At 38.5% G+C, this 24,812-nt stretch overlaps 2 protein-coding genes and 1 pseudogene across 2 annotated transcripts; 1 reads left to right on the forward strand and 2 right to left on the reverse strand.

Annotated features, from left to right (window-relative positions):
- Nucleotides 1-2,315: 2,315 nt before the first annotated feature.
- LOC149098113 (uncharacterized) lies at nt 2,316-4,202 on the forward strand (annotated as a pseudogene).
- Nucleotides 4,203-6,645: 2,443 nt separating this feature from the next.
- On the reverse strand, nt 6,646-7,764 carry LOC149098114 (adenosine receptor A3-like). The gene has a single exon (XM_089277916.1). It carries the CDS (start codon nt 7,629-7,631, stop codon nt 6,702-6,704), a length of 930 nt encoding a protein of 309 aa, XP_089134042.1. The 5' UTR covers nt 7,632-7,764; the 3' UTR covers nt 6,646-6,701.
- Nucleotides 7,765-12,567: 4,803 nt separating this feature from the next.
- LOC110042552 (adenosine receptor A3-like) lies at nt 12,568-23,222 on the reverse strand. The gene is made up of 3 exons (XM_020747932.2): nt 22,626-23,222; nt 22,374-22,444; nt 12,568-14,313 (listed from the first exon to the last, which is right to left on the reverse strand). Exon 3 carries the CDS (start codon nt 14,299-14,301, stop codon nt 13,348-13,350), a length of 954 nt encoding a protein of 317 aa, XP_020603591.2. The 5' UTR covers nt 14,302-14,313; nt 22,374-22,444; nt 22,626-23,222; the 3' UTR covers nt 12,568-13,347.
- Between the last annotated feature and the right edge of the window lie 1,590 nt (nt 23,223-24,812).

Genomic DNA, 24,812 nt, shown 5'->3' on the forward strand with positions numbered 1-24,812 from the left:
CCTTTATATCAGGTCTGGAATTTGAAGGCGGTTACGGTTTTTGAAAAGATGTTCTTTTGATTTTGAATAGCTCGCTGTAATCCTTTATATCAGGTCTGGAATTTGAAGGCGGTTACGGTTTTTGAAAAGATGTTCTTTTGATTTTGAATAGCTCGTTGTAATCCTTTATATCAGGTCTGGAATTTGAAGGCGGTTACGGTTTTTGAAAAGATGTTCTTTTGATTTTGAATAGCTCGCTGTAATCCTTTATATCAGGTCTGGAATTTGAAGGCGGTTACGGTTTTTGAAAAGATGTTCTTTTGATTTTGAATACCTCGGTGTAATCCTTTATATCAGGTCTGGAATTTGAAGGCGGTTACGGTTTTTGAAAAGATGTTCTTTTGATTTTGAATAGCTCGTTGTAATCCTTTATATCGGGCCTGGAATTTGAAGGCGGTTACGGTTTTTGAAAAGATGTTCTTTTGATTTTGAATAGCTCGCTGTAATCCTTTATATCAGATCTGGAATTTGAAGGCGGTTACGGTTTTTGAAAAGATGTTCTTTTGATTTTGAATACCTCGGTGTAATCCTTTATATCAGGTCTGGAATTTGAAGGCGGTTACGGTTTTTGAAAAGATGTTCTTTTGATTTTGAATAGCTCGCTGTAATCCTTTATATCAGGTCTGGAATTCGAAGGCGGTTACGGTTTTTGAAATGAAGTTCTTTTGATTTTGAATACCTCGGTGTAATCCTTTATATCAGGTCTGGAATTTGAAGGCGGTTACGGTTTTTGAAAAGATGTTCTTTTGATTTTGAATACCTCGCTGTAATCCTTTATATCAGGTCTGGAATTCGAAGGCGGTTACGGTTTTTGAAATGAAGTTCTTTTGATTTTGAATAGCTCGCTGACGGACTTGGAAACGTTCTACCAGTATAACACAAGTAACACTGGACGGATTTACAAGGCGGTTACGGTTTTTGAAAAGATGTTCTTTTGATTTTCAATAGCTCGCTGTAATCCTTTATATCAGGTCTGGAATTTGAAGGCGGTTACGGTTCTTGAAAAGATGTTCTTTTGATTTTCAATAGCTCGCTGTAATCCTTTATATCAGGTCTGGAATTTGAAGGCGGTTACGGTTTTTGAAAAGATGTTCTTTTGATTTTGAATACCTCGCTGTAATCCTTTATATCAGGTCTGGAATTCGAAGGCGGTTACGGTTTTTGAAATGAAGTTCTTTTGATTTTGAATAGCTCGCTGACGGACTTGGAAACGTTCTACCAGTATAACACAAGTAACACTGGACGGATTTACAAGGCGGTTACGGTTTTTGAAAAGATGTTCTTTTGATTTTCAATAGCTCGCTGTAATCCTTTATATCAGGTCTGGAATTTGAAGGCGGTTACGGTTCTTGAAAAGATGTTCTTTTGATTTTCAATAGCTCGCTGTAATCCTTTATATCAGGTCTGGAATTTGAAGGCGGTTACGGTTTTTGAAATGAAGTTCTTTTGATTTTGAATAGCTCGCTGACGGACTTGGAAACGTTCTACCAGTATAACAAAAGTAACACTGGACGGATTTAGGATAAGCAAAGCTATAGCGTTCGTCCGATCGTATTTTATAAACCTTAAAGTTACAATGGAACCGTTACTCCTAAATTTAAGTTTAGAGCGCGATGCAAATAATTTGTCCCATTGGCCGCGGGGATAACGAAATTTGCATACGAGTTGAAAACTTAACGCAAGAATGTGACAATGGACGATTATCTTAAACGTTGAATGATTAGACTCTGTTAGCTTAACTGAATAGGCTATTATCTTTTAAGGCGAATTGAACGGACGCTAAAAGACTAATGAAGGCATTTGTTTTCATGCGAGTTATGTAATTGTTATTCATTTACAGGAAAATTAAATTAACAAACTAAGTAAACTTTTCGGGTGGTCTGCGTGTGTGAATGTAATTATGACAGATCAATAACGTCATATGTTACTTGATTGGTGGTTGAAAATATGATGTCGTTTTTGTGCAATATGATTGGATGTTGGAAATGTGCTGACATTTCCTGTAATATGATTAGTTAACGACACCAATAAAGTTAGGACTCGCTAGATAGAAATCATTTGCAGATGGTGGACTGTTGACTAAACTTTTGTTTCTCTGGATAAGATTTTCGCCCCATGTCAAGCCACTTTGAGGATATAAGCGATGAAGAATTGTTGGAGGCCATTATTGCTATTGAGAATAGACCAGAAAACAGTTATTTCCAACGGGTAAATTAAATATGTTGTAACAAAAATACATTTCGTGTACTTAATGTGTGATGAACCGGTTTATTTATTTTATTTTATATTTTCTCTTGGATTCTTGACGACTCTATCGATGATACGATTTTGTCAAATGTCGCCGAGGCTACAGAACGTCAACTCACTAATCAAGAACAAATGGGGGGAAGTCTTGCTATCACAGAACCTGGACGCTTCGAATTTGTACTCAACCCGTACGTAGATAGTCACAGCAAAAAAAATGGGCGTTAGAGAGCGTCACTACACCTCCAACATTCGTCAGGTGGGACAATTTATACCTCAACAAAACTTGGCAGCAGCAATTGCTGATGGATTACATAGAACAATCCAAAATTTGATTCTCCGAGACAGGATACCAGCCGCTGATCGTGTCTACTTCAATTTAGCCAGCAATCGCTTAGTCAACAGCTATACTTATCGAGCGTTACCGGCGGGGGAATGGTTAAATGGTAGCGATCGTGTCGACAGTCTGCTGCAGCAAATGTCACAGGTGTTAAACTCAAACGAGAACTTTGAAATGAATGATTCGTTTCAATTATCTTTTACACACGTTCGTACATCTCCTCGCGGTAGCGGTCAGAAACGAAAATTGAAACCTGGACATTCTAATCCAGAAACTTTCAAACGTTTGAAAGGTTCTGTCATCAGTATCGATAACAAAGATGAACTATGCTGCGCCCGCGCCATTGTGACAGCTAAAGCTAGAGTGGATGATCACCCTAAATGGAACAGCTTCAGAAGAGGTTTCTCTATCCATAGAGATGAAGCAATCAAGCTGCATATAGAAGCTAATGTAGAAATGGGAAAATGCGGTTACGAGGAACTCAGTAGATTTGCATTGACGCCGTCCTTGAACAATTATCAGCTCTTATTTGTGGACGCTACCCGAGGTTATAGCGTGACTTCTTTTGGAAAGCCTCAGGAAAAACAATTGGTACTGTTGTATGATAATGAACACTACAATGTGATCACTACGTTACCTGGGTTCTTTGGTAACAGTTATTTCTGCGCAAGGTGTCTCAAACCCTACAATAACGAAGGTCAACACGCCTGTGAAAACAACCCTGATCATTGTTCTTCCTGCTTACAAACGGGATGTGAGGACTTTACAGAGGCCAGGTGTCGTAATCAACCACCAGCTACACCCTGCGGATCTTGTAAGCGGATGTTTTATGGTGATGTTTGTTTTCAAAATCATCTGACGAAATCCTACAAGGGAAAAACCGCTGACTCCAAAAACATCAGTGTTTGCAGTCAACGCCGCAAATGTCGTAGCTGTAAAAAGTTGTTGGTGGGTCTCAAGAAGCAACAAGAACATGAATGCGGTTACATAGACTGTCCCTCTTGCCACGAGTACATAGAGGCCGCAAGCCACCGATGCTTTATTCAGATACCTAAAACACCGGAAGAGCTAACCGAAGAGAAAAAAGAAAAAAAAGAAGAAGAGAAAGAAAAAGAAAAAACGCAAGCGACTAACCGAAACCGAAGCAGAGGATAATGGTAATGATGATGATGATGATGATGATGAAAAGCCTCCCATTCTCGTTTTCTTCGATATTGAGGCGATGCAAGACACTGGCAAACATATCCCTAATCTTTTAATAGCGGAAACTGAGGATGATAATTGTCCACTCCACTTCAAAGGTGAAGATTGCATTCGCGATTTCCTGGAATGGCTGGATACGTTAACTGAAGAAGACACGCGCAATGTAACTGTTTTGGCCCACTTTTCTGGCTACGACTCCTATTTCGTCGTGGAGGAATATCATCGCCAACACAGGGTCCTTAATCAAATCAGAAATGGAGCTAAACTTCTCCAATTAACCTTTGACAATATTAACTTTATTGACTCTCTGTCATTTTTTCAAATGCCGCTTTCTGCATTTCCAAAGACATTCGGATTGACAGAGTAAAAAAAGGGCTATTTTCCTCACCTGTTTAACACGCCTGAAAATCAAGACTACGTGGGACCAATTCCCGAGAAAGAATTTTACATGCCTGAATGTCTGTCAACGGCCGTAAAGACTTCGAGAAATGGCATGATAAAGAAAGAGCTGAGAATGTAGTGTTCGATTTCCAGAAAGAATTGCTGGAATATTGCGAGTCGGACGTGAAATTACTGAAGGAGGGATGCCTTACTTTCAAACGGCTTTTTGAAAAAAAGACAAAGTTTGACCCCTTCAGTCATATTACTATAGCTTCGGCGTGCAATCGAGACCTGCGACAAAACCGAATGGAAGCCAACACAATTGCTTCCGAGCCTCTCCACGGTTGGCGACTAAAAACAAATCAGTCGAAAGTTGCCATGGAATATCTACTGTGGCAACAAAGTCAGATCAGTGGGAGAATTCAACATGTTGGAAATGATGGGGAATACCGTATCCCCAACAGTCGCTACACCGTGGACGGCTACGATGCAACTACGAACACCGTCTACGAATTTCAAGGTTGCTTTTGGCATGGCTGTCGTAAATGCTATCCCAACAGATCCGAAACACACCTTAGATTAGAGCACCGCTGCACTGCCGACGTGTATCTCTGCACCCAGGAAAAACTACAATTCTTGCGTGACAAAGGTTACAACGTCATCGAAATGTGGGAGTGTAATTGGCGGAAAATGAAAGAAGAAAGGCAGGACGTTAGGAACTTTGTAGCCAGCCTCGATTTGGTGGAGCCACTAAATCCCCGTGATGCCTTCTGCGGCGGACGAACAAACGCTGTCAAACTCTATCATCTGGCTGACATCGCCTCAGGAGAGAAGATTCATTACTATGATTTTACATCTCTCTATCCGTTCATTAATAAGAATGCTGAGTATCCTGTCGGCCACCCTGAAATTATATTTCAGCCGGAAGACACAGACATCCAAAATTACTTCGGGATTGCCAAGGTCACAATCTTACCTCCAGAAAAACTGTTTCATCCAGTACTTCCGCTGCGTGAAAATGGTAAACTAACATTCCCGCTATGTAGAGCCTGTGTACAAGAAGAGATGGAAAAACCAATGCTATAACGGTCCTGGGTTTACAGTCACAGCGACAGTGAAAGACAAATTACAGGTACATGGTGTACCTCCGAACTGAACAAAGCCGTTGAGAAGGGCTACAAAATAACTTACATTCACGAAGTGTGGCATTTTTCTGAAACGAGGAAAGGTCTCTTTAAAGACTATGTAAATACATGGTTAAAGATTAAAGAGGAGGCAAGCGGCTGGCCAGCTCATGTAGGCGATGATCCCGTCAAACAACAAGAACATCTGAGATCCTACAAAGCGAAAGAGGGCATCGAACTCAACCGCAACAACATTGAAAGGAATCCCGGCAAACGTAGCCTTGCAAATATGATGTTAAATTCCATGTGGGGGAAGTTTGGCCAGCGCACAAACAAAACTCAAATCAAAGAGTTCGGAGATCCTATGAGGTTCAGTGCATTCCATGAAAGTGATGCAAATGACATTTGCTACGTGAGTGTATTGTCTGAAGACATCGTTGAAATTCACTATAAACTGAAATCGAATGACGAACCTGTCTCATCAAACCTCAACATTTTCATAGCTTGTTTCACGACATGTTGGGCTCGACTTCGTTTGTATGCAGCTCTGGACATGCTACAAGAACGAGTACAGTACACAGACACCGACAGCGTTATTTTTTCCAGTTTACCTCATGAAAACAATCCTCCCCTTGACGACTTTCTCGGTGATTTCAAGGACGAGTTGGGAGAAGACGACTTCATCACTGAATTTGCGTCCGCGGGACCGAAAAATTATGGTTACCTCACGAAGAAAGAAAAAGAAGAATGCAAAGTGAGGGGAATCTCTTTAAACAGTGAAGGTAGCAAGCAGTTAAATTATCAAGTGTTGCGGCAAAATGTTTTAGACGAAATTCAACGCCCTCTCGAGAAAACGCGACAAACTGATATTTACAAGCCTTATCACATCGTCCGAAACTCCAAAGAGTACTCACTGACCACATTCTCTCAGACGAAAAAGTATCAGCTTGTGTACGAAAAACGAGTGATAGATCCCTACACCTTCAAAACATATCCCTATGGCTATGAAAGAATAACAAATGAGGACGTGGACATGATTGAACTGTTGTGCCATTTGTAAACACTTTTGTAAATAGTTTCATTCATAAGTTGAGCGCAATCCACTAGGGAGTTGCACACGGCTCTGTCCTGTAATTTTAGGGAAACCTTTGATATTAAAGTTAATGGTTAACTTTAAAATTGCGTGATTACTTTGTTTATGTTAGAAACCAGGCTTTTTACTCGGTCAACACGGAAACGAGATTAATGACGTCAAAGGGGGCGGGCCTTCTGGTTACCATGGATACGTCAAACTCGAGAAAACAATAGAACTCCTTTCCATAACAATACTTTTTCATTTGCATCACACTACCTGTCAAATTCGTACTGGACTAGCCCATACCACTACTAATACTCGCTCTTCTAAACTGAGGCACCCTGATCGTGTACAGTATCGGATTTACAAAGGAGTTAGCAAAGAACAGTGCCTCACAAACGCCTCGTGCGCGTAAAATTGTTTCTTCAGAAAATGTGCGGGACAGATAAGACTCCAGGAAGGTGAATAACACGTATGAAATCCAGACTGACAAGGAGACTAGCGTGACAATGAACAGTGTCATTGTAAGCCTTCTTTCCTTCCTAGCCTGGTCGTGATGAACGTGCTGGGGTTGTTCACCGCATCGCACTGTAACAAATATCACGCAGTAACTAAAGGTTAAAATTAAAAGCGAAGCACAGACGCATGAAGCCACCAAGTACCAAATCTGCAACCCGATTATGTCATAGAATAAGGATAAAACTATGACACTTGTGCAAATGAAAGACGCGACCCATACGCAAGAAATCCAAATTTTGTATGCCATTCCTGTCATAGACCGATGCCTCATTGGACTTCTTGTAGCGTACAGTCTCTCAACTGAAATGGAGACCAAAAACGCAAGAGAACACCCAAAAAACAGTGTGTCAACTCCATGTGTGGAAATGAACCACGCATGAGTCATCTCAACATTCCAAAGTCCATAAGTGTTCCCTCGACGAAAAACAGCAGTTGGTATAACAAGTCCTCCCACACCGATATCAGCCGCTGATAGGTTGATTAGGAGATATGTACTGCGCTTGCGCAAATGGCGGTCCTTGGTAAAGACGATAAATGTAAACATATTGAGTACAAGGATGATAACTCTCTCAAGTATAAATAGCGAACACCAGAAATATCCTTCCTCCCTGTTAATCTGAGGATTGGGATCTGTTGGTCTGAATATTGCTAATGATGTGTTATTCGTTGCCATGGCTACCTCTATCTGAAATAGATCAGCAAACATTTATTACTGCTGTCTCACAATATTACAAAAGGTCTTAGGCTGGTTTCTTCTTTTGTTTAAATTAAACTAGAGTATTTTCCCGATTAAACGCCAGGTCCCGAATAATGGCAAGGTTAAAATAACATCGGCTGAGTTTTCCATTAAACACCCCGGTTTTATTTGAAGTCGGTGTTTTCCTGCACCCGAGAAAAGTGCCGGTTCTTATGTGCGTTAACTTATTCCAAAATTAAAAACTACCTATCTTCCTGAAGTTTTAGTTTCATCAAATATAAGACCCTCTGAGAACTTGACATTTCACAACCGTTTTAATAGCTCAATCATCTATCATACTCCAGATTCTTGACGTTATTTATTAAATGGTTAAGATTTTAATTTTTGATGACATGACAGTGAAAACCAGCGATGCGGTCACATCCGAGAAAACCCCGGCATTGACAGAAAATACAAGTACTCACGGTGGCGGACCAAGCCAAGCAAATAAACATGTGAACTTGTGAAACGACGCATGCAGGATATAAAACAGACATCTGGCCACTTGTTAATGACCCTCCGGCGTACATGTACAAGGGATGTACAAGTAGCGGGGTGGGGGTGGGGGGCGAGGATGAATAAGACATCAGGGTTTTCTTCAGCGTTTTGAAAGGAGGATTGCAAACCGTTCTGTTCATGAATCGAGCAAAAATAAACCCTTGGGAAAAGAGAGTGATTATTTGATGTCTATTTAAGCAATGGACCACTCTTTTTATGAGTTTATAGCACCGGTAAACCCATGTTAGGGGTGGCCTATTGCTTTTATGAAATAACTATGGAAAACTTTTGTCAAAGGGAGGAAAATGTATTGTACCTTCGTGATTAAGTTGCTTATCCTGATCAAATTCAGGGACTACAAGTAAAAGTACAAAATCCGCAGAGCAAAGCGACGAAAACACTTCGCGCTTAGAACGTTTTAAGAAAGGAAAGGAAAAGCCGGGTTATCGGTGAAAGGCAGAAGGCATATTAACCAATTCGAAAGTATTCTGACGAGGAAATGCAGGGATTCGTAGGCAGAATCAGTCATTACGAAAGTAAAAGACCGCAGGAAAAGTTACAAACATCATACGCTTGGCCAAGTGATTCAACGATAACTTTCCAAAGTTTTGAGAATGAGGTAACTAGTTACAGAAATGCTGCTTCCGAAAGTGTACTCAGACTTCATGTACTTATGTTGAAGGCTATAAATTCCGTGTTTCTTCTGTATTTTGCCAAATAAAAACTATTGCTTTAAAGCCAAGCTGATGCAAACCACTGAAATTCGCTTATTTTTTATCGTGTTATGCATACATGAGTTAAACAATATATAACATAAAAGCTTTATGTTATATAACTCGAAAGAAATTATAACAACCCAAATTGATCAGTCAAGCCCAGCTGACATCGTCCTCCACAGAACGTGAAGGGCAACGAAAAAAGGGTCTAAAACCTCCTTAACTTAAACTCAAGCTTAACCGGAATGGTCGTGAAATTTTTGCCGTGGAAAAAAATGGTAAAACTTTATATGCTGACCTTCTACTGGTCCGGTTTATCCTTTAAAATTTCTATGAATAAGTTGAATAAAGAGATATTCGCGTTATTGATATCTCAGCCAGTGAAAACCCAAGCTGTTTATTACATTTGTTATCTCTCGGTGTTCTGAGTTCTCTAATTGCCGCAAAGAGCTACCATATCGGGAACCGTGGTTCACCGGTACAATAGAACATAGGTTTTGCAACTCTATCGACCAATCAGAGCTCGCGTAGTCTCTCAGTTATTTTATGCACATGCATAAACTGAAACATAATTGAAACACCCCATTTAAACGTAATATGTCGGCTTTCAGTTTTTCAATTCAAACATTCTTCAAACACAAACATTTCAGGCTTTTAACAAGGCTGCCTGGAAGCAGTCAACGAGGAGTATTCTTACATTTTAATCATCGGTAAATTTCCTTAGGGCTATATGCGCGATAATTTTGTAAAGCATATAAGAAGTTTGCGAGTTATTAAATACTTTCATGATCATGACTTTCGGGAAAAAAAAAGTTTGAAGTACTAAGAAGCCTGCTTTCTTACAGTGGTGCCTTTTTCTTCGTTGGCGTACTTGTTTTGGTTATTGTACTCTTATGTTTCGTCTTGAGACTAATGAGAGAATACTTGAGACTACTTGAGAATAAGTTTATCTCGCAATTAAAGGTCGGGTTCAACACTGCATTCTGTGAAATCCCCTATGTTTAATTATTTTTACATCTTCCTTGTTGAATTTTGAACAACTCGATTCTTACAAAAATAAACCAGTCGCTGTGGTAACCCGATCGTTCAGAAAAAATTGAAACATTTCTCTTTGAACCCATTTAGAAAATCAACTGACGTCCTTACAAAAAATATCCAAAATCCCGAGGGTAGAGAATTCTTATATTTACAAGTAACTGAGAGGAAATGCAATTACGTTGCCTTAGGAATCATTTTTTACTTACAACTTACAGTTGGTCGGCGAATTCACTGATTACAGCTGTTGTAACTTCGTTCGTATCAATTTACTTTTCCGTCACTATTTCGGAGAAGGAAATATGAGTCTAAGTTTAGTTGCGATAAAATCCAATAATCCTGAAAAAAATGTCTAACTTTCAACAGAATGCTCTAAAGAAAGCTAAACTTTATTTAGGTTCGCACGTACGTTTTTTGCCATAACCTTCAACTCCACAGGATGCATTTGAATGTTTTTTTTCCCCCATCCAAACGTCGCGTCACACTAGCTCTGTTACATGCAATGTTCACTGGTATATTGTAATGACACAACGCACTTTACATTAGCTTACAAACTGTAGGCCTGCGCAGAAAACTCTCAGAAAATCATTGATTTGCAGTCGCTAAGGTGAATAACATGAGAATTGCGAAATATAATTCATTTCCTTACCAGTGAGAGAGAGAGAGAGAGAGAGAGAGAGAGAGCGCAAACGTCTTCAGAATGGCGCGCTGGGTCTCGAAAGGTTCTTAAGTGGTAGATTAATAACAAAGGAAACTATATCTGAAAAGAAAGCCCCGTTAAACACCTGTTCCTTTTTGAGAAAATTCCAGCATTGCAAATTAACATTTAGATGGACATTCATTTTCATAATCAGGCCAGTGAGAGTTATGTTCACTAATGTATTTAATAGGAGAGAGAGCAAGACTTCTTTAAATCAGTACATTTAAGACTAAATGCTTTCATTGGAAACACGTACCAGTCGTAACAATTTTTCCGTACAAAGCAAGGCCTGAGAACAGGTTTTCTAACTTTCTCAACGTTGCAGCTGTTTACCATACAATGCTACATTTCAAGTTATTTCCAGCAGCAATATATTTGCGTTACTGGAAGACAGGTTACAAATGATTATTTTATAATAATGTCAGGGCAAATAAATAACGATGATCGTAGTTACGTGTTGAAACAATTGTTCAATGATTAATGGTCTGCGGTCTTGACATACGGCGGTGGTCCAATATCAAATTAACCATTTGTTTATGCAAAACAAACAGCAGGCTTACATGTTAATATGAAAAACAAACGTTTCATCTGCAACCCTATCATGTTAGCGCCTTTCTAGTTTTTAGACACTGCAATATCATTCAGGTATTATTTCGTAGATGCTAGATGTAATTAAATGGAGTCTTAGGGCCTCATCATTAATTATGTTAACCCTTCGGCGTAAAAGACAGGGAGGGGACTGGCATCCAAGCCCCAGAAATTTTGAAAATGGGAGCTAACGACAACCGATAATGAAAACTTCAGTAGCAGTTCGTTCTTGTCTTGCAGACATTTTGATCATCTTGGATTATTTTTTTTTATCAATTTTGGTCATTTTCTGTCTTTCCGAGAAAATTGTGAAATCCAAAAAGGCGGTTTCAGCATGGCAGGATTAATGACACCATGTGGCGTAATATGACAGCTCATCTTGTAGAGCAAGCTGAGAGCTATCTATTAACCGAAAATGATTATAATATGTCTCATCACAACTAAACCCTAGAGGAGGTGATGGGGGAGGGGTTGGAGGGGAGGGGGGGGGGGGGTCATCTGCCCGCTTGTACCATAGTCAGATAATTATTTTTTGGACTGTCTGAGGGTTCCAGGAGCAATCAATTTAAAGGAACCGTGCTTTAATTTCCTTTGTAGTTTGTTTGGCGTGAAGTAAATGGTGCCCAGAAAATGTTAAAAATCAAGACATATTCAAGTGCACTTTAGTACGTTCGAAAGGAAATAGACACAACGAGTGGCGTATTGCAGTTTTGAGGGAATGAATATCTTGAGGGAACAGTACAGATGTTCATGAATTGGACGACCGAGCGCTCAACCCGCCTATCCAGCCTGCCTTTTTTTCGTTCGGGAGCGGGGGAGTCCATGTATCTCCGAAAGTATTTCGTCACTAGTGGTCGAACTTATGTCGTGTGTAAAGCATCCAAACCTGCCTGCTTAAGTTATATCTATGTGTCAATGAAGACGTCCAACAAAACCAAACTGACGTCATAATTTCAGAATATCCCCCTTTTTGGATCTGCCATAGTGAATTTAAAAGAACTTATAAGAGAAGTCATAACAGCTCCAAAAAGTGATTCCAAAGTCGGGAAAATATTAGAATGCAACCGTAGACGCAAAAAACGATTAAGAAATTCAGGCTCTCATTAAGCATTGGTGTAATTGAGCTAGTTTCAGAATGGGCAAAATTTTCAATTTTCCAAGTTTGCGAAAAAGTATGTATTTTAACAAAGGACTATATTATGCTCATTTTAGCCGGTTTTAAGCTTTGGGACCATGTATCAGTTAACAAGCGAAGGCAAAGAAAAGTTAACGTTGTTTTTATGAAAGGAAGTGGTCTTTGCAGTAGTGAAATGATGACCATATTTATCCCTCAAATAGTTTGTGAGGTCGAGTTACGCTATACGAGCAATTCTGTGGAGAATGCTGGTTTATTATAGATACCATGATTACAAAACTTCAAAGAGCCTTTCCATTAGCTGAATCCTTGTTTACAATATTTGCGTCATTAGCATAAGTAATTCAGTTTCTGATGGAGCTACAAATAAATCAGTTCTGAATATTGAAACGTCATATAGTACGATCAACTACACCCATGAATATGAGCCTGATGTATTGAATACCTTTTGTGCAACACGGGTTTAAAAACTCAAAATGTTACTAACAATATATATATGAGCTCATTAGCGCTATTTTGCAGTTTTTGAAAGACAATTTCTCCTTGAATATTACACCCAAAGAGCTCCAAATTTCACCATGTATTAAGTTTCACTAGCTCTTTAGCTTCCTGGAGAAATTAATGGGATACATGTTTCAAGTGGGAAATCGCTGAACTCGGTTTTTTTTTCCCAGTGACATAGAACTGAGTATTGTCTAAAGAAAATAGAGAGGACACCATGGGTCTTAGCCAAGAAAGCTCTGAATATTTCCTAAATATCCCTTAATTCTCTAAATATCTCGGAAACCTCTAAATATAAACCCCAAAATATCTGGATATTTGTGGAAAGGCCTAACTTAAAATCAATTGTATCAGGTGCTTTTCCGACTTTACAAGACTTTTTTCGGGCCACACCCACACCTATTTCAGGCCTTTTTGTTTTGCATGGCTCTCCTCAAATCCCACGGGACCACACTACCCTTGTACGCCAAAACATGAACGCCTTCCTATGAGTACCTGAAATCGAACCTCTTGTTATTTGTCCACTCCTACACTGTCCAACGACAATGAAGACATTTGTGCGCTTCCAGTCTTTGCAGGACAAGTTATCAGATTAATACTTGCTCTTCTAAACTGTGGAATTCTGATCGTGTACAGTATCGGATTCACAAAGGAGTTGGCAAAGAATAGAGCCTCACAAACGCCCCGCGCGCGTAAAAGCCCTTCTGGAGAGAACTGTCGTGACAGATGAGACTCCAGGAAAGTGAATAACACGTACGGAATCCAGACTGACAAGGAGACCAGCGTGACCATGAACAGTGTCATAGTAAGCTTTCGTTCCTTTCTAACCTGGCCGCGATGCGAGTGCTGGGGTTGTTCACTGCATCGTACTGTGACAAATATCGCGCAGTAACTAAAGGTTAAAATCAAAAGCGAAACGAAGACGCATGAAGCCACGATGTACCAAATCTGCAACCCGATTATGTCGTAAAACAAGAACAAAACTACGACAGTTGTATAAAGGAAAGATGCAACCCATACGCAAGACATCCAAATTTTGTATGCCATTCCTGTCATAGACCGATGCCTCATTGGTTTTCTTGTAGCGTACAGTCTCTCAACTGAAATGGAGACCAAAAACGCAAGAGAACACCCAAAAAACAGTGTGTCAACTCCATATGTGGAAATGAACAAGGCGGGAGTCATTTCAACATTCCAAAGTCCATAAGTGCTCCCGCGACGAAAAACAGCAGTAGGTATAACAAGTCCTCCCACACCGATATCAGCCGCTGATAGGTTGATTAGGAGATATGTACTGCGCTTGCGCACGTGTCGGTCCTTGGTGAAGACGATAATCGTAAGCATATTGAGTACAACGATGATGATCGCCTCAAGAATAAACAGAGAACACCAGAAATATCCTTCCTCTTTGTTAATATGAAGTATGGACTCTGTTGGTCTGGCCAATGATGTGTTATTCGTTGCCATTGTTACCTCTATCTGGAAAATACAAGTGAATATATGAAATATCATATATTTGAATCGCGGAGAAAGATATGAAGACATGATTGATCATCACATTTATACGCAAATTGAGCAGTTGTGAATTAAAGCCTGAAAAAAATTCAGGCCTGAACGGGATTCAAACCCATGACCTCTGCGATACCGATACAGTGCTCTACCAACAGAGCTATCAAGCCAGCTGGGAGCTGGTCAAGTTGTGAGTTCGTAATATACCAGTAGAGGTTGAAGAATATGAACTAGACACATGATAGAAGAGCCACGATGTACCAAATCTGGGACCCGATTATGTGGTAAAATTTCATAGGTATGATATTTCATATATTGACTTGTATTCTCGTATTATTTTCTGACACATTCAGGAAGAGAGACACACAGTTAACTAGACGCTGTGCCAGACCAACTGTTTAAATCAGTAGCTCAAAACGTGACCAAAGTATTGATTCTGAGTCAGCTGAGAGAAGAAGAAGCTCATTAAAAAGCCAGACAGGAACACATATATGGTGTAACTTCATATTTAGCACTGTAAGTAAGCAGATATACATTTATACTTGCATTACTATAGTTTCATTTAAAACCGTGGAAGAATCTGCTAGCGATATAGAATTATCCATTGTATCCGTCAGTACTGTCGAAACTTTGATAAAGTGTGAGGCCTGTGTGGTCGCTTCGAAATAATCACAGCAAGGTGTCGATTACGAGGGGAAGTCTTTAATCATTATTCCTCGGCAAAAGTATCTATGATCCCCAAAACACTTTCTCTCAAAAAGAAGTAGTAATTTAATTTGGATAGATTTTAGCAAATTCTTAACCATCAACCCATCAAAGTGGTCCCACTCAATTTCAGGAGGTTGTCGCAACGATAGGTTCTCCGTATTGTGAGTTGGCCGATAATTTAGTTTTTAAATGGTTGCTTTCTGGAGGCGATCGCTCAGTCTAGAAGTGTTATGATGTAATAATATAAAACATATTTATGCACGATGACCATTTTAGTTATAAAAACTGCTATCAACATGGGTCCTGCGTAAAATAAGTGACAAAATAAGTGTTCGTCAGGGAGGCTTTTGACCGCATTAACTTTAATTTCAGAATTCTAATTGAATCTTGTTGCAGTATTTCTTTTTTTAATGAGCAAATGCATTCTCGCCTCAAGATCGCTAGAGGTTCCTACTTTGAATTAATTTGCATTTTTTTTTTCTTGGAGATTATTCAAAACGGGCCTTTTAAAAAAATACCGCAAAAATTATTTTACATAGTCAGAGGTTAAACTTCGTTCTCATATACCGCCAACTGCAATTCCCTCTCATTTAATATGAAACAGATTAAAATTATTTAAAAACGCACTCTAGAGAAACGAGAGATATCTTTAAAAAATGTATTACAAGAGAATGGTTTGTCTCCTAACGAAGTGCACCAAAAAAAAAAAGATTTTCTAAAGATTTTGTTTTGTTCAGCGCGCGGGATAAATAGTTATGTTAATAATGGTACAGTCATGACTTGAAAAAATTGTAATATCTTTAGACTTTTGTCGGTACTGCCTACTTTATGCCTCTTCGATTAGAGACTAGCATTGTTTTTAGCTGACGTCCCAAGATGAATAGCAGTTTTGCGTTCCCAATTAATTCAATTTTGGTCATTGAATAAACGTTCCCACCGATTTATTTGTATGCATTCCCTGTTGAATTTTGATAACCAGGGTTTTCTCCAGAGGAAATTCTATTTTCAAAGTTTGCGGCAGAAAACTTTATTTTCTTAGATGAGGGTACCAAGCCGTCCCGAATTTAAAACGATTCTTAATTGAAACATTTATAATCCAAACGCGCTAACAATTCTGCCGCCAAGCAATCGATATCCAAAAAACGGACAGCGAAACAAATACACAGTCTTCTCATTAAATGAGAAAAATTCACTTTGGATGTCTTTGCATACCCTTTATATGCTTACTTGATGGACTAACCGTCAATCTCAATACAATGGCTGTTGATTGACACACTTTTACAATATTTCGCATTTCAGCGTTACAAAATTTTCTTTGCTAAACGTCATGTTAGCAAATGTTATGTTATGTCATGTTATGAATTCTAATGATCCCACGCAATGCAAACTGATAAAACAAGAACTAAAAGAACAGTTCAAATTCTGTTGTTTACTAACGCTCAGTCTCCTACTGATTCAGAACTTAATTACGGATGGACCAGATAAAAATACCTTACCTACGTTGGCATACGAGTAATTCTCTTAAAAAGAGTATGTATTTTGTCGCTTAATGAGGCTCAGTTTCAAAACTTAAACAAGGATCACCTCAAACGTAATTTTTCTGCAACTTAACGCGCAACTTCCAACCGTGATCTGTTTGCGTTCCTCTCCGAAACGTCGCATCGCATCCAAAACTACGCCGGACCCACAAACTTGGCTATAACCATCAATTTTGCAGAACACTAGAATCATCAAGGTTTTCATTCCCTTAAATAAATTTAGATAACAGAATGATTAATTTTCTTACCAGAGAGAACAGAAATCTGGAATAAGCGCCCGCAGAACGGTTTGGTACAACTTTAAAGCGGAGTGTTACGTGACGTGGTTTGTGGGGAAGAAAATGCCAGTTGCATCTGAAACCTTTCCAAACACTTATTATTTTTCAAGGGAAGTCGGTCATTACATATTAATTTTTGGGTCTGTGCCTGAATTTACATATCCGCCGACAAATAAAAAGACAGGTTATTCAAATAGCGGAAAGTAAGACCTCTGCGGACAGAACGCTCTAGAGAAACGGAGACAGGAATCTGACTGAGATAGCTCCCGTTGATTTGCTTTGCTGGAGCACATGGCAAGTAGCTTTGTGTCATAAAACTCGGAAGAACATATTGACAATGTCAAACATTGTCACTATTAAATTTCATTTCCATCCGCTAGAATGTTCGAGTTTCTAGAACGTGTGCTCATATATTTTTTAATGGCCAAAGGATAAAATTGCGAGGACAAATGCCCAACGTGTCATATAAACTGACACGATCGCAAGCCCTAGTCTGGTTATTTTCAGCAACCCTAAGTCCATCAATAACGGCAGATATGCAGGCCAATATGTAAACAACATTTTCGCGGCTTTTTTTTTTTGTCAGCTATTTTACTTTTGTTAAAAGCCTGCGATTAATCCACACTCTAATTATTCCGACGCTAGTTAAAATTGAAAAGATCCCGAGGCTTTTAAATTGCTTGTTATGTTTATCTCAAGAGCAATCTTTGTTATAAACTGCAAATGGGAGACCCTACCAGTTTCTATTGGAATCGTAAGCTAAAAGCCTCTCCTGTCGGTCTTTGATGTATTTGGTATTATTGAATTTTTCTACCGAGAAATGAGTTCATGAGTATTTATCAGGCAACATGTCGCGTGCTCGTCATTTCACTAAGACATTGGTACATCGAATATAGAATTGAGAACGTGACAGCTGAAACGCCAATTGAAGCTATTCTCACAGAGATATCACTTTCGTGCCTTTGTATCGATCTTTCGTTATGCATGCGAAACTCCCACAATACTCTTTAAAAAAACTACAGTCATCATACCCAAAAAACAGAAACACTTTTTGATTTTGACCTTTCTTGCTGTAAAACTACTCCAGAAACATTACTTGTTTTTGATAGTACCACATCGTTTGATCCAGACAAGAGCAAAAACAAATTAACCGTTTCAGAGCATAACGGTACGTTAACTGTCACTCGCGAAAGATGAGGTTTGTTCTGGATGTGTACAGTGAAATGAAGTCTTTTTACAATATTTTCGAGTAAGGTAACTTACCGAACGAAAAGATTTTAATCATTGGAAAACCACCGCGTTGTCAAATGAACGATTACCTTATGAGAAAATAACAGCTTTTTGGTGTGAACCAGGTTTTAAGAAATGGTATCTTAAATCTTAATGTTGAGTAGTATTTATAACAAAACATACAAACAAGTGATGATTTGCTTACCTGTGTTAGTCGTTCGCCGTCAGTTTGCTATTGTGATTTTTTTCTTTAATTTTAACTCTTATATCCTTTTAACCGAAAAGGAATCGTTCCCTAGGGCAGAGTTTTTATTAGCATCCATCAGCACTTTTTGTTTTTGCCTCTGGCAGCTCGACAAAGGCGTTGTTTTTACTGCTAGTATCTAGCACTCCAAGTCTAAATTAAGTTGTGTAAACAGTTATAATAAACTAAAGAAGCTACACCGAAAATAATCAAATCCGATTTTCATTACGAAAATGCTTTCTCAGTAAAAACACAAGATATCTATGTTAGTTCTCATTTGCTTATTCGGTTCATGAACATGTTTGTTAAATGTCGATCCATTTTGCAACTGAGGCAGGTTAAAGGTAGTTAATAGGAGCTATCCGTTAATGCTGGAGGCAACACTACTTAAACTGAATTTCCAGCACTTCAATTAAATTGGTTTTAATTTATTCTTGAATACTTCATTGCGGCGTGAAGGAGCAACCAGTATCATAGGCGAAACACCAATTTTTAAGGCTTAATAAGAAAATCTTTGTTCTACATTGGCCTCGTCAGCAGAAGCAACATTGTTTCTGATCAAACCTCAAAAATATCAGCTTTGATTATTGAAAAGCACGATTATTTTTCCAAGAAATTTGAGCCCAAGTCATTGAATACTCTTTGTGCGACGCGAGTTTAAAATCTCAAAATTTTTCACAAAACGTATTTTCTCATTAGGGCTTTCGCCACAATGACAGAAATCCTGCATTGTTTGAAAGCCGGTTTCTCCTTCAATATTACACCCAAAGAGCCAAACAATTCATTAATTATTAAGTTTCAGAAACCCTCTAAATGTTTGGAGTCAAATCCTATACACCTGGCATGAAGCCTTCTCTGGGTAAAGTTGTATGCTAACGGGGAAAAATATATATAAACAATGATGTCATTAACGATCGCTCTATACAGTGCACGACAGAAACATTCTCTCGTTCACTTGATCGTTCGTTCGCTCGTTCGCTTGATCGTTAATCTTCGCGGGGTAATTGTCCTTACTACGAGTATCAGTTGAATAAGGCACGACGGAAGTTTGGTGACGAAGTTTTGGCCTTAAAATTACGGTATTGCCACGGGCAACGTACCTCGTTTCCATTGGTAACAATATCAACAGCCATGCGTCGCCTGTCGCGTAGCCTACAATTTCGCACTCTTTGCTGCTAATGACGTCAAAGGCCGACAAGTTGCCACTAGAAACGGAGCCAGTCGCCCATGACAACAACACGATTTTCACGTTAAAACCTGGTGACCAAACTGATAATCGTAGTACCGGGAGCTAACGAGGGGGTAGTAGAAAGGCGGTTTTTTTGCCCATGCCGAAGAAGGAGGAGAGGGACAGAACGCCAAGGGGGAGGGGGGGGGGGGGTAAATGCTGGAGGAGTGGTGTCGAAAGGTGAAAGGCTGAGTGAAAGCATGTAGCAAAAACCACTGAATACACCTGAACAGAATGATTATTTTAGCACAACAGATGACTTTTCTAAGAACAGATCATATCCCTAACATTGATGTCAGGTAGACATCACATCGCGCGTTGAATACCTGTTAATTTTTTTATGAGCTACAAATTTGCAAAAAAAAGACCTTTTTCAGACTGGGAGTTTTCAGTCTTCTACAATCGCGTAAGGAGGGGGAGGGGGAGGAATCTGTCCCCTTCCCCCCCCGATCTGTAACTCAGCAATATTCAAGCAATGATCACGATGCTTAAGTGGTATATAGTATGTTCACAAATAACCTGTTCCAGGCTCCCGGTCAGTAGAGACGATCAAAGAATCAGTCGGGGTCTCTGTCTCTCTCCCAGACTCGCTCGTCGCCCACCCGCTTTTTTATCGACCACACTGACTGAGAGCCTAGAGCAGGCCAGTTCAGAAATGTTTCTTTTGACGAAAAAAAAAAAAAAACATGAGGTAATAACCTCATTTAACATGGTAAGTCATTTTGTCAATACAGCAGACATCTTTTCCAAAGCGTCATCCATAAATCACTAACACAACGGTGACAACAATCCTAAAATTTTAAATTTTGGTAATTTAAATTATAACGTTTTTAAAAATTCAGGAAAAAAACATGCACTGTCAAAAGAAGGATGATTATTTTTAATGTTTTATAGCTTGTAAAGGGACGTTGTACTTAGGTGGATCAAACGTCACTTGCTTCATGCTTCGCAGTTCGAGGGATATAAGAATTGTCAAATATAACTTATACTGTGTAACTTGTATGTCCCTTTAAATAATGTGATACCCAACCCAAACAAATGATAATTGAAAACCGAAAGTTTAGAGAATAAGTCATTCGCTGGGTCGAGGTACTATCACTCAAGACCACAGGTTTTAAAATTTGCTTCAACTGTGCTTCACTTTCCAGTAGACCACTCCATAAAGCGTAGTTCGGCTAAACACGAAATGGCCAAACATGATTTGAAATTAACTAAAATTAAATGATTTACAATGACCCAAAATAAGCTTGACTGAATTCTGAACTGAATGACCTGAAATGACTTAAAATGACCTAAAATGACCTAAAATGACCACGAATGATCGAAAATAACCTTGTCTGATATCTGAAATCTTCCCAAATGAGGATGGTTTCACTTAGTAGGCCACTTCAGATTTCTTCAGGTCATTGTACTGTTGCCAATTACTATCTTAGATCTTTTAGGCAGGCTTAATTAAACGTTATTCTTGGTCATTTTAGACATCAGTCAAGATTATTCTCAATCGTGTTCGATCATTTCAGGTCATTGTAAGTCATTTCATGTCATTTTAAATCATTCCTTGTTTTAGTAACCACCACGTCCTAATTAATACTCCTTTTGTTTAGTGTCACCTTTCACCTGCTTACTGTTGTACAGAGTGAAGAATTAATGCGTGACTAATTGTTAAAAAAATCACTGAATGCAATGAGGTCAGGAAGTAGCTACCAAACAACATTGAATACAAAGATTGCTACTCCACTTTTAATTATTCAGAATAACGCAGAACGAATAACTCTCATTTCTAAAATCGAAACGTTTACTTTTACTTTTATCTTAAAATAAACTCACGGAGTACACTCAGTTCTACGTTAAAATGTTATAGCTCTACTGACTATGTAGCCTCCGAAGCATATCAATACGTTTGCCTAAGGTTTGGACAGGAATCAGGGGATCAAAGATAGTCGTTGGATCACAGTTAGTATCGGTAGAGCCAAAGGAGACAAGATATCATAGCCATAAACCGATGCTCGAAGGCATTTTAAAACTGAGTAAATGAAACGTTTAATATTTTAGCAGGTGAAAGATTTTTGGTAATGGCAAGAAATATGATTGATATATGAGGGGTTTCTAGATTTCAACGCTGCGTATCTAGACGTGTCATATTTTTTATAAGAATATATTTTATAAGAGTATCAAGACTGAAATTTCCGAAATTTTAAGAATATTTTAAGAATAAACACGAGGGTGAGATTTTGAAAAGAAGACAATTTGGTGTGTTGAAAATTTGCAAATACAACATACACAATTTCATATTTTTACTAAAGAAAAGAACCTAGGTGTCAATTGTACTAGAGTTACATGTACATGTGCATGTAAGTTTCAAAGATATAACTCCACAATGGGATCACAAAAAAAATCACCGGTTAATTTCTAGATCTAAACAGCATCATCCGTGAAATGGAACATAACCTGATCATGTTAAGGATACATAATTATTGTTCAATCGTGTCGCAAACATAGCCGTGTATATTGTTCAGGAGACATTTTGACTCATGAAGTCGGTCTTAACTGATAAATCGACGATTCGAGATAACATTGAGTTTTGGATCTTAAAATCATCTTGTACAATATATATGCGATTCTACATAAAAAAAACAACAACAACTGGGCGTCACTATTCACGTTTCAGTATGGAAACCTTGGACAGTAGGTTATAAGTCTTTTTAATTTCACAAAAAAGCGAACGTTCTTTGCTGAAATTAAATGCTTTCTTATACCATATTTCGTACTCTTTTGACGTACGAAGCAACATGCCCGATTTTTACCTGTTCAGTGCTTCTAAGACAATACTGGTTGCTTCCTTTGAGTCGACTTTTGTTTGGACGTACGTTAAATTCTGCAAAGAATGTTTTAGCATAATTACACACTAAAATACTTTCAAGCTGAAAATGTATGTCCTAAGATTGTTTCAAAACTGAAAGGATCACAGTTCTTTACTCTAAAATTCCTGTGTGAACTATAAATCACTTCAAAAGAAGTTCTAGACGGATATTGCCGGAGAAAACGTCAATAAATACCTGCTTAGTGCGTGAACGTATTTTGTCCAACAGAGTGTCTCTGCAACGTTGAGAAGCATGAAGACGGAGTATCAGCGCAAGAAAAGATTGAACTGTAAATAAATTGATCAGAATCGACAGCAAATATAAAGTTACAACCGTTTGAGGGAAGATCATCAATAAGGAAAAAACGTTTTGACAACAAATATCCCCAGACCCCGACAATAATCCCCCAAATCTCCTAAGGAGCAAAAGAGTCCCAGCGATAGTAAGCTTCCCCACCCCCTACAGGCAATATTTATAATAGGCCCCTTGTCATAAAGCTTGTTTCATATTTTCGGTTTTTATTTATGTTACTTTATGCTTAGAAACGTAGAAACAAAAATTATAGAAACTAGAATATCGAACAGAGTTTACGTTTTACCATGCGGATATATACTTCTTGTCTGCAACAAAAATTTTCAACACCCCTTGCCAATATAACCCCAAACATTCTTGTCACTCAAATTCCTTCTGATGATATTAAACTCCCTCGAAACTTAGGGTGCGTTTCTTTGGGAAAGTCTAAGAGTGGATTCTCAAATCCAAAAACGGATTTTGCGTTTCTTTACTAAACAGCTTAATCCAAGATCACTCGGATTATGGTGCATCAAAGGAACCGAAAAATCCACTCTGGGCAAGGATTCTTCGGTTCCTTTGATGGACAATCATCCGAGTTATCTTGGATCAATCAGTTTAGTAATGAAACGCAAAATCCGTTCTCGGATTTAAGAATCTAATCTTGGCTTTTCCTAAAGAAACGCACCCTTAACGCACCCAAAAAACCTTTTGAAAAGAAGGTTTCTGAAAGATAAGCGCATTATCGGAATTTATGGTACGCTATGACTGCGACCTTTCTTGAGTTTCTTTTGAACAATTCTCAGCAATCTAAGTCACGCGCTGTTTCTGATAAAACGACTTACTGAACTGCGTTCTTCAATGTCAACACCCTGACTCAAATTCTTAAAGTTAGAGCCTGATTAATTTCAACCCATCGCTTAGCTTATCTCTGGTTATAACGCTTGTAATAAAATTTTCATAAATCTTTGTCCAAATAGTTGGATAATAAGCTTATTGCATGTTAATGGCATAATATAAATATAGATGTGGCCCGCCTAGATTAGCCTAGACTACCTGCAGGTTTATCTGTCATTATATTTAAGTTTCTAACTTAATTATTTCTAATAATAAAGTGTAGATGTAACACAACTCATTAACCTAAAATTCATGTAAATTAATGAAAAAGGAATATAGTTTTGTTGTTGTTGTTGTTTTTGTTATTGCTGGAATTGGTGGAAAAGTCACGTTGTCAATTGTTTGTGCTAAGAGTAGCCCCCTAACGGAATCAGGTGAGAAATAACGGTATTGGTGCTTTGAAAAAACTTCCAATATTAGAGAGTATTTACAACTTGAGAAATTTATTCCAGCAACTAAAACTGAAAATATACAGTTGATAGATTCGCTTTCGCAGAGTAACTTCAATTTCATCACCGTTACACAATTTTGCTAATAGATCGTTTTTACGTGGTGACATCAAATACTAAACCCAAAACTAAGGACACAAACAGTTTTTATCCCCAGCACGAATAAGAGGCGCTAAATGTAGATCTGCTTACACCTTTTCGTTCAACAGCGTCCTTCGTTTGGAAACCAGCGCATTTTGAATTTCAGGGTTATGGCGGCGCGTGACCGAAAACATACGATCACGTTTGTCGAAAACGCTATATTTATCTCGTAATTTTTAGCCATTTGTGAAGTAAAAGTAGTAGCAAATGTGTTTATGTGGATGTATGTTTGTGCACCACAGAAATCAATGGCCCAGATAACCAAAATGACTTTCAGATTTTACACTATTTTCCTGCCGCCATATTGGTGTATTACGGAGCTAGGTCCTCCCACTGGACGTTTGAAATTTGTGCAAAACATTTTGACGAATATCTGAAGTTTGGGATAACGCACAAACCTAAAACTTAGCGAAGTGTCTACTTTATTTAACTTCTATAACATAACATTTTTTTGACTTTATCCACTGAATGGTTTTTGATTTTGTTTTATTCGTGACTGTGAAAACTTAAACTTTCCAGGTTACCGTTGTTGTTGACTTTTTGCCCGTTGTCCATCGAGTAGCGGGGTAGTTTATCTTTCCATTATGCCAGTGGATATATCAGG

Source organism: Orbicella faveolata, unplaced genomic scaffold, assembly GCF_042242905.1.
Source record: "Orbicella faveolata isolate gen_17 unplaced genomic scaffold, um_ofav_v1 contig_46, whole genome shotgun sequence".
Lineage (NCBI taxonomy): Eukaryota > Metazoa > Cnidaria > Anthozoa > Scleractinia > Merulinidae > Orbicella > Orbicella faveolata.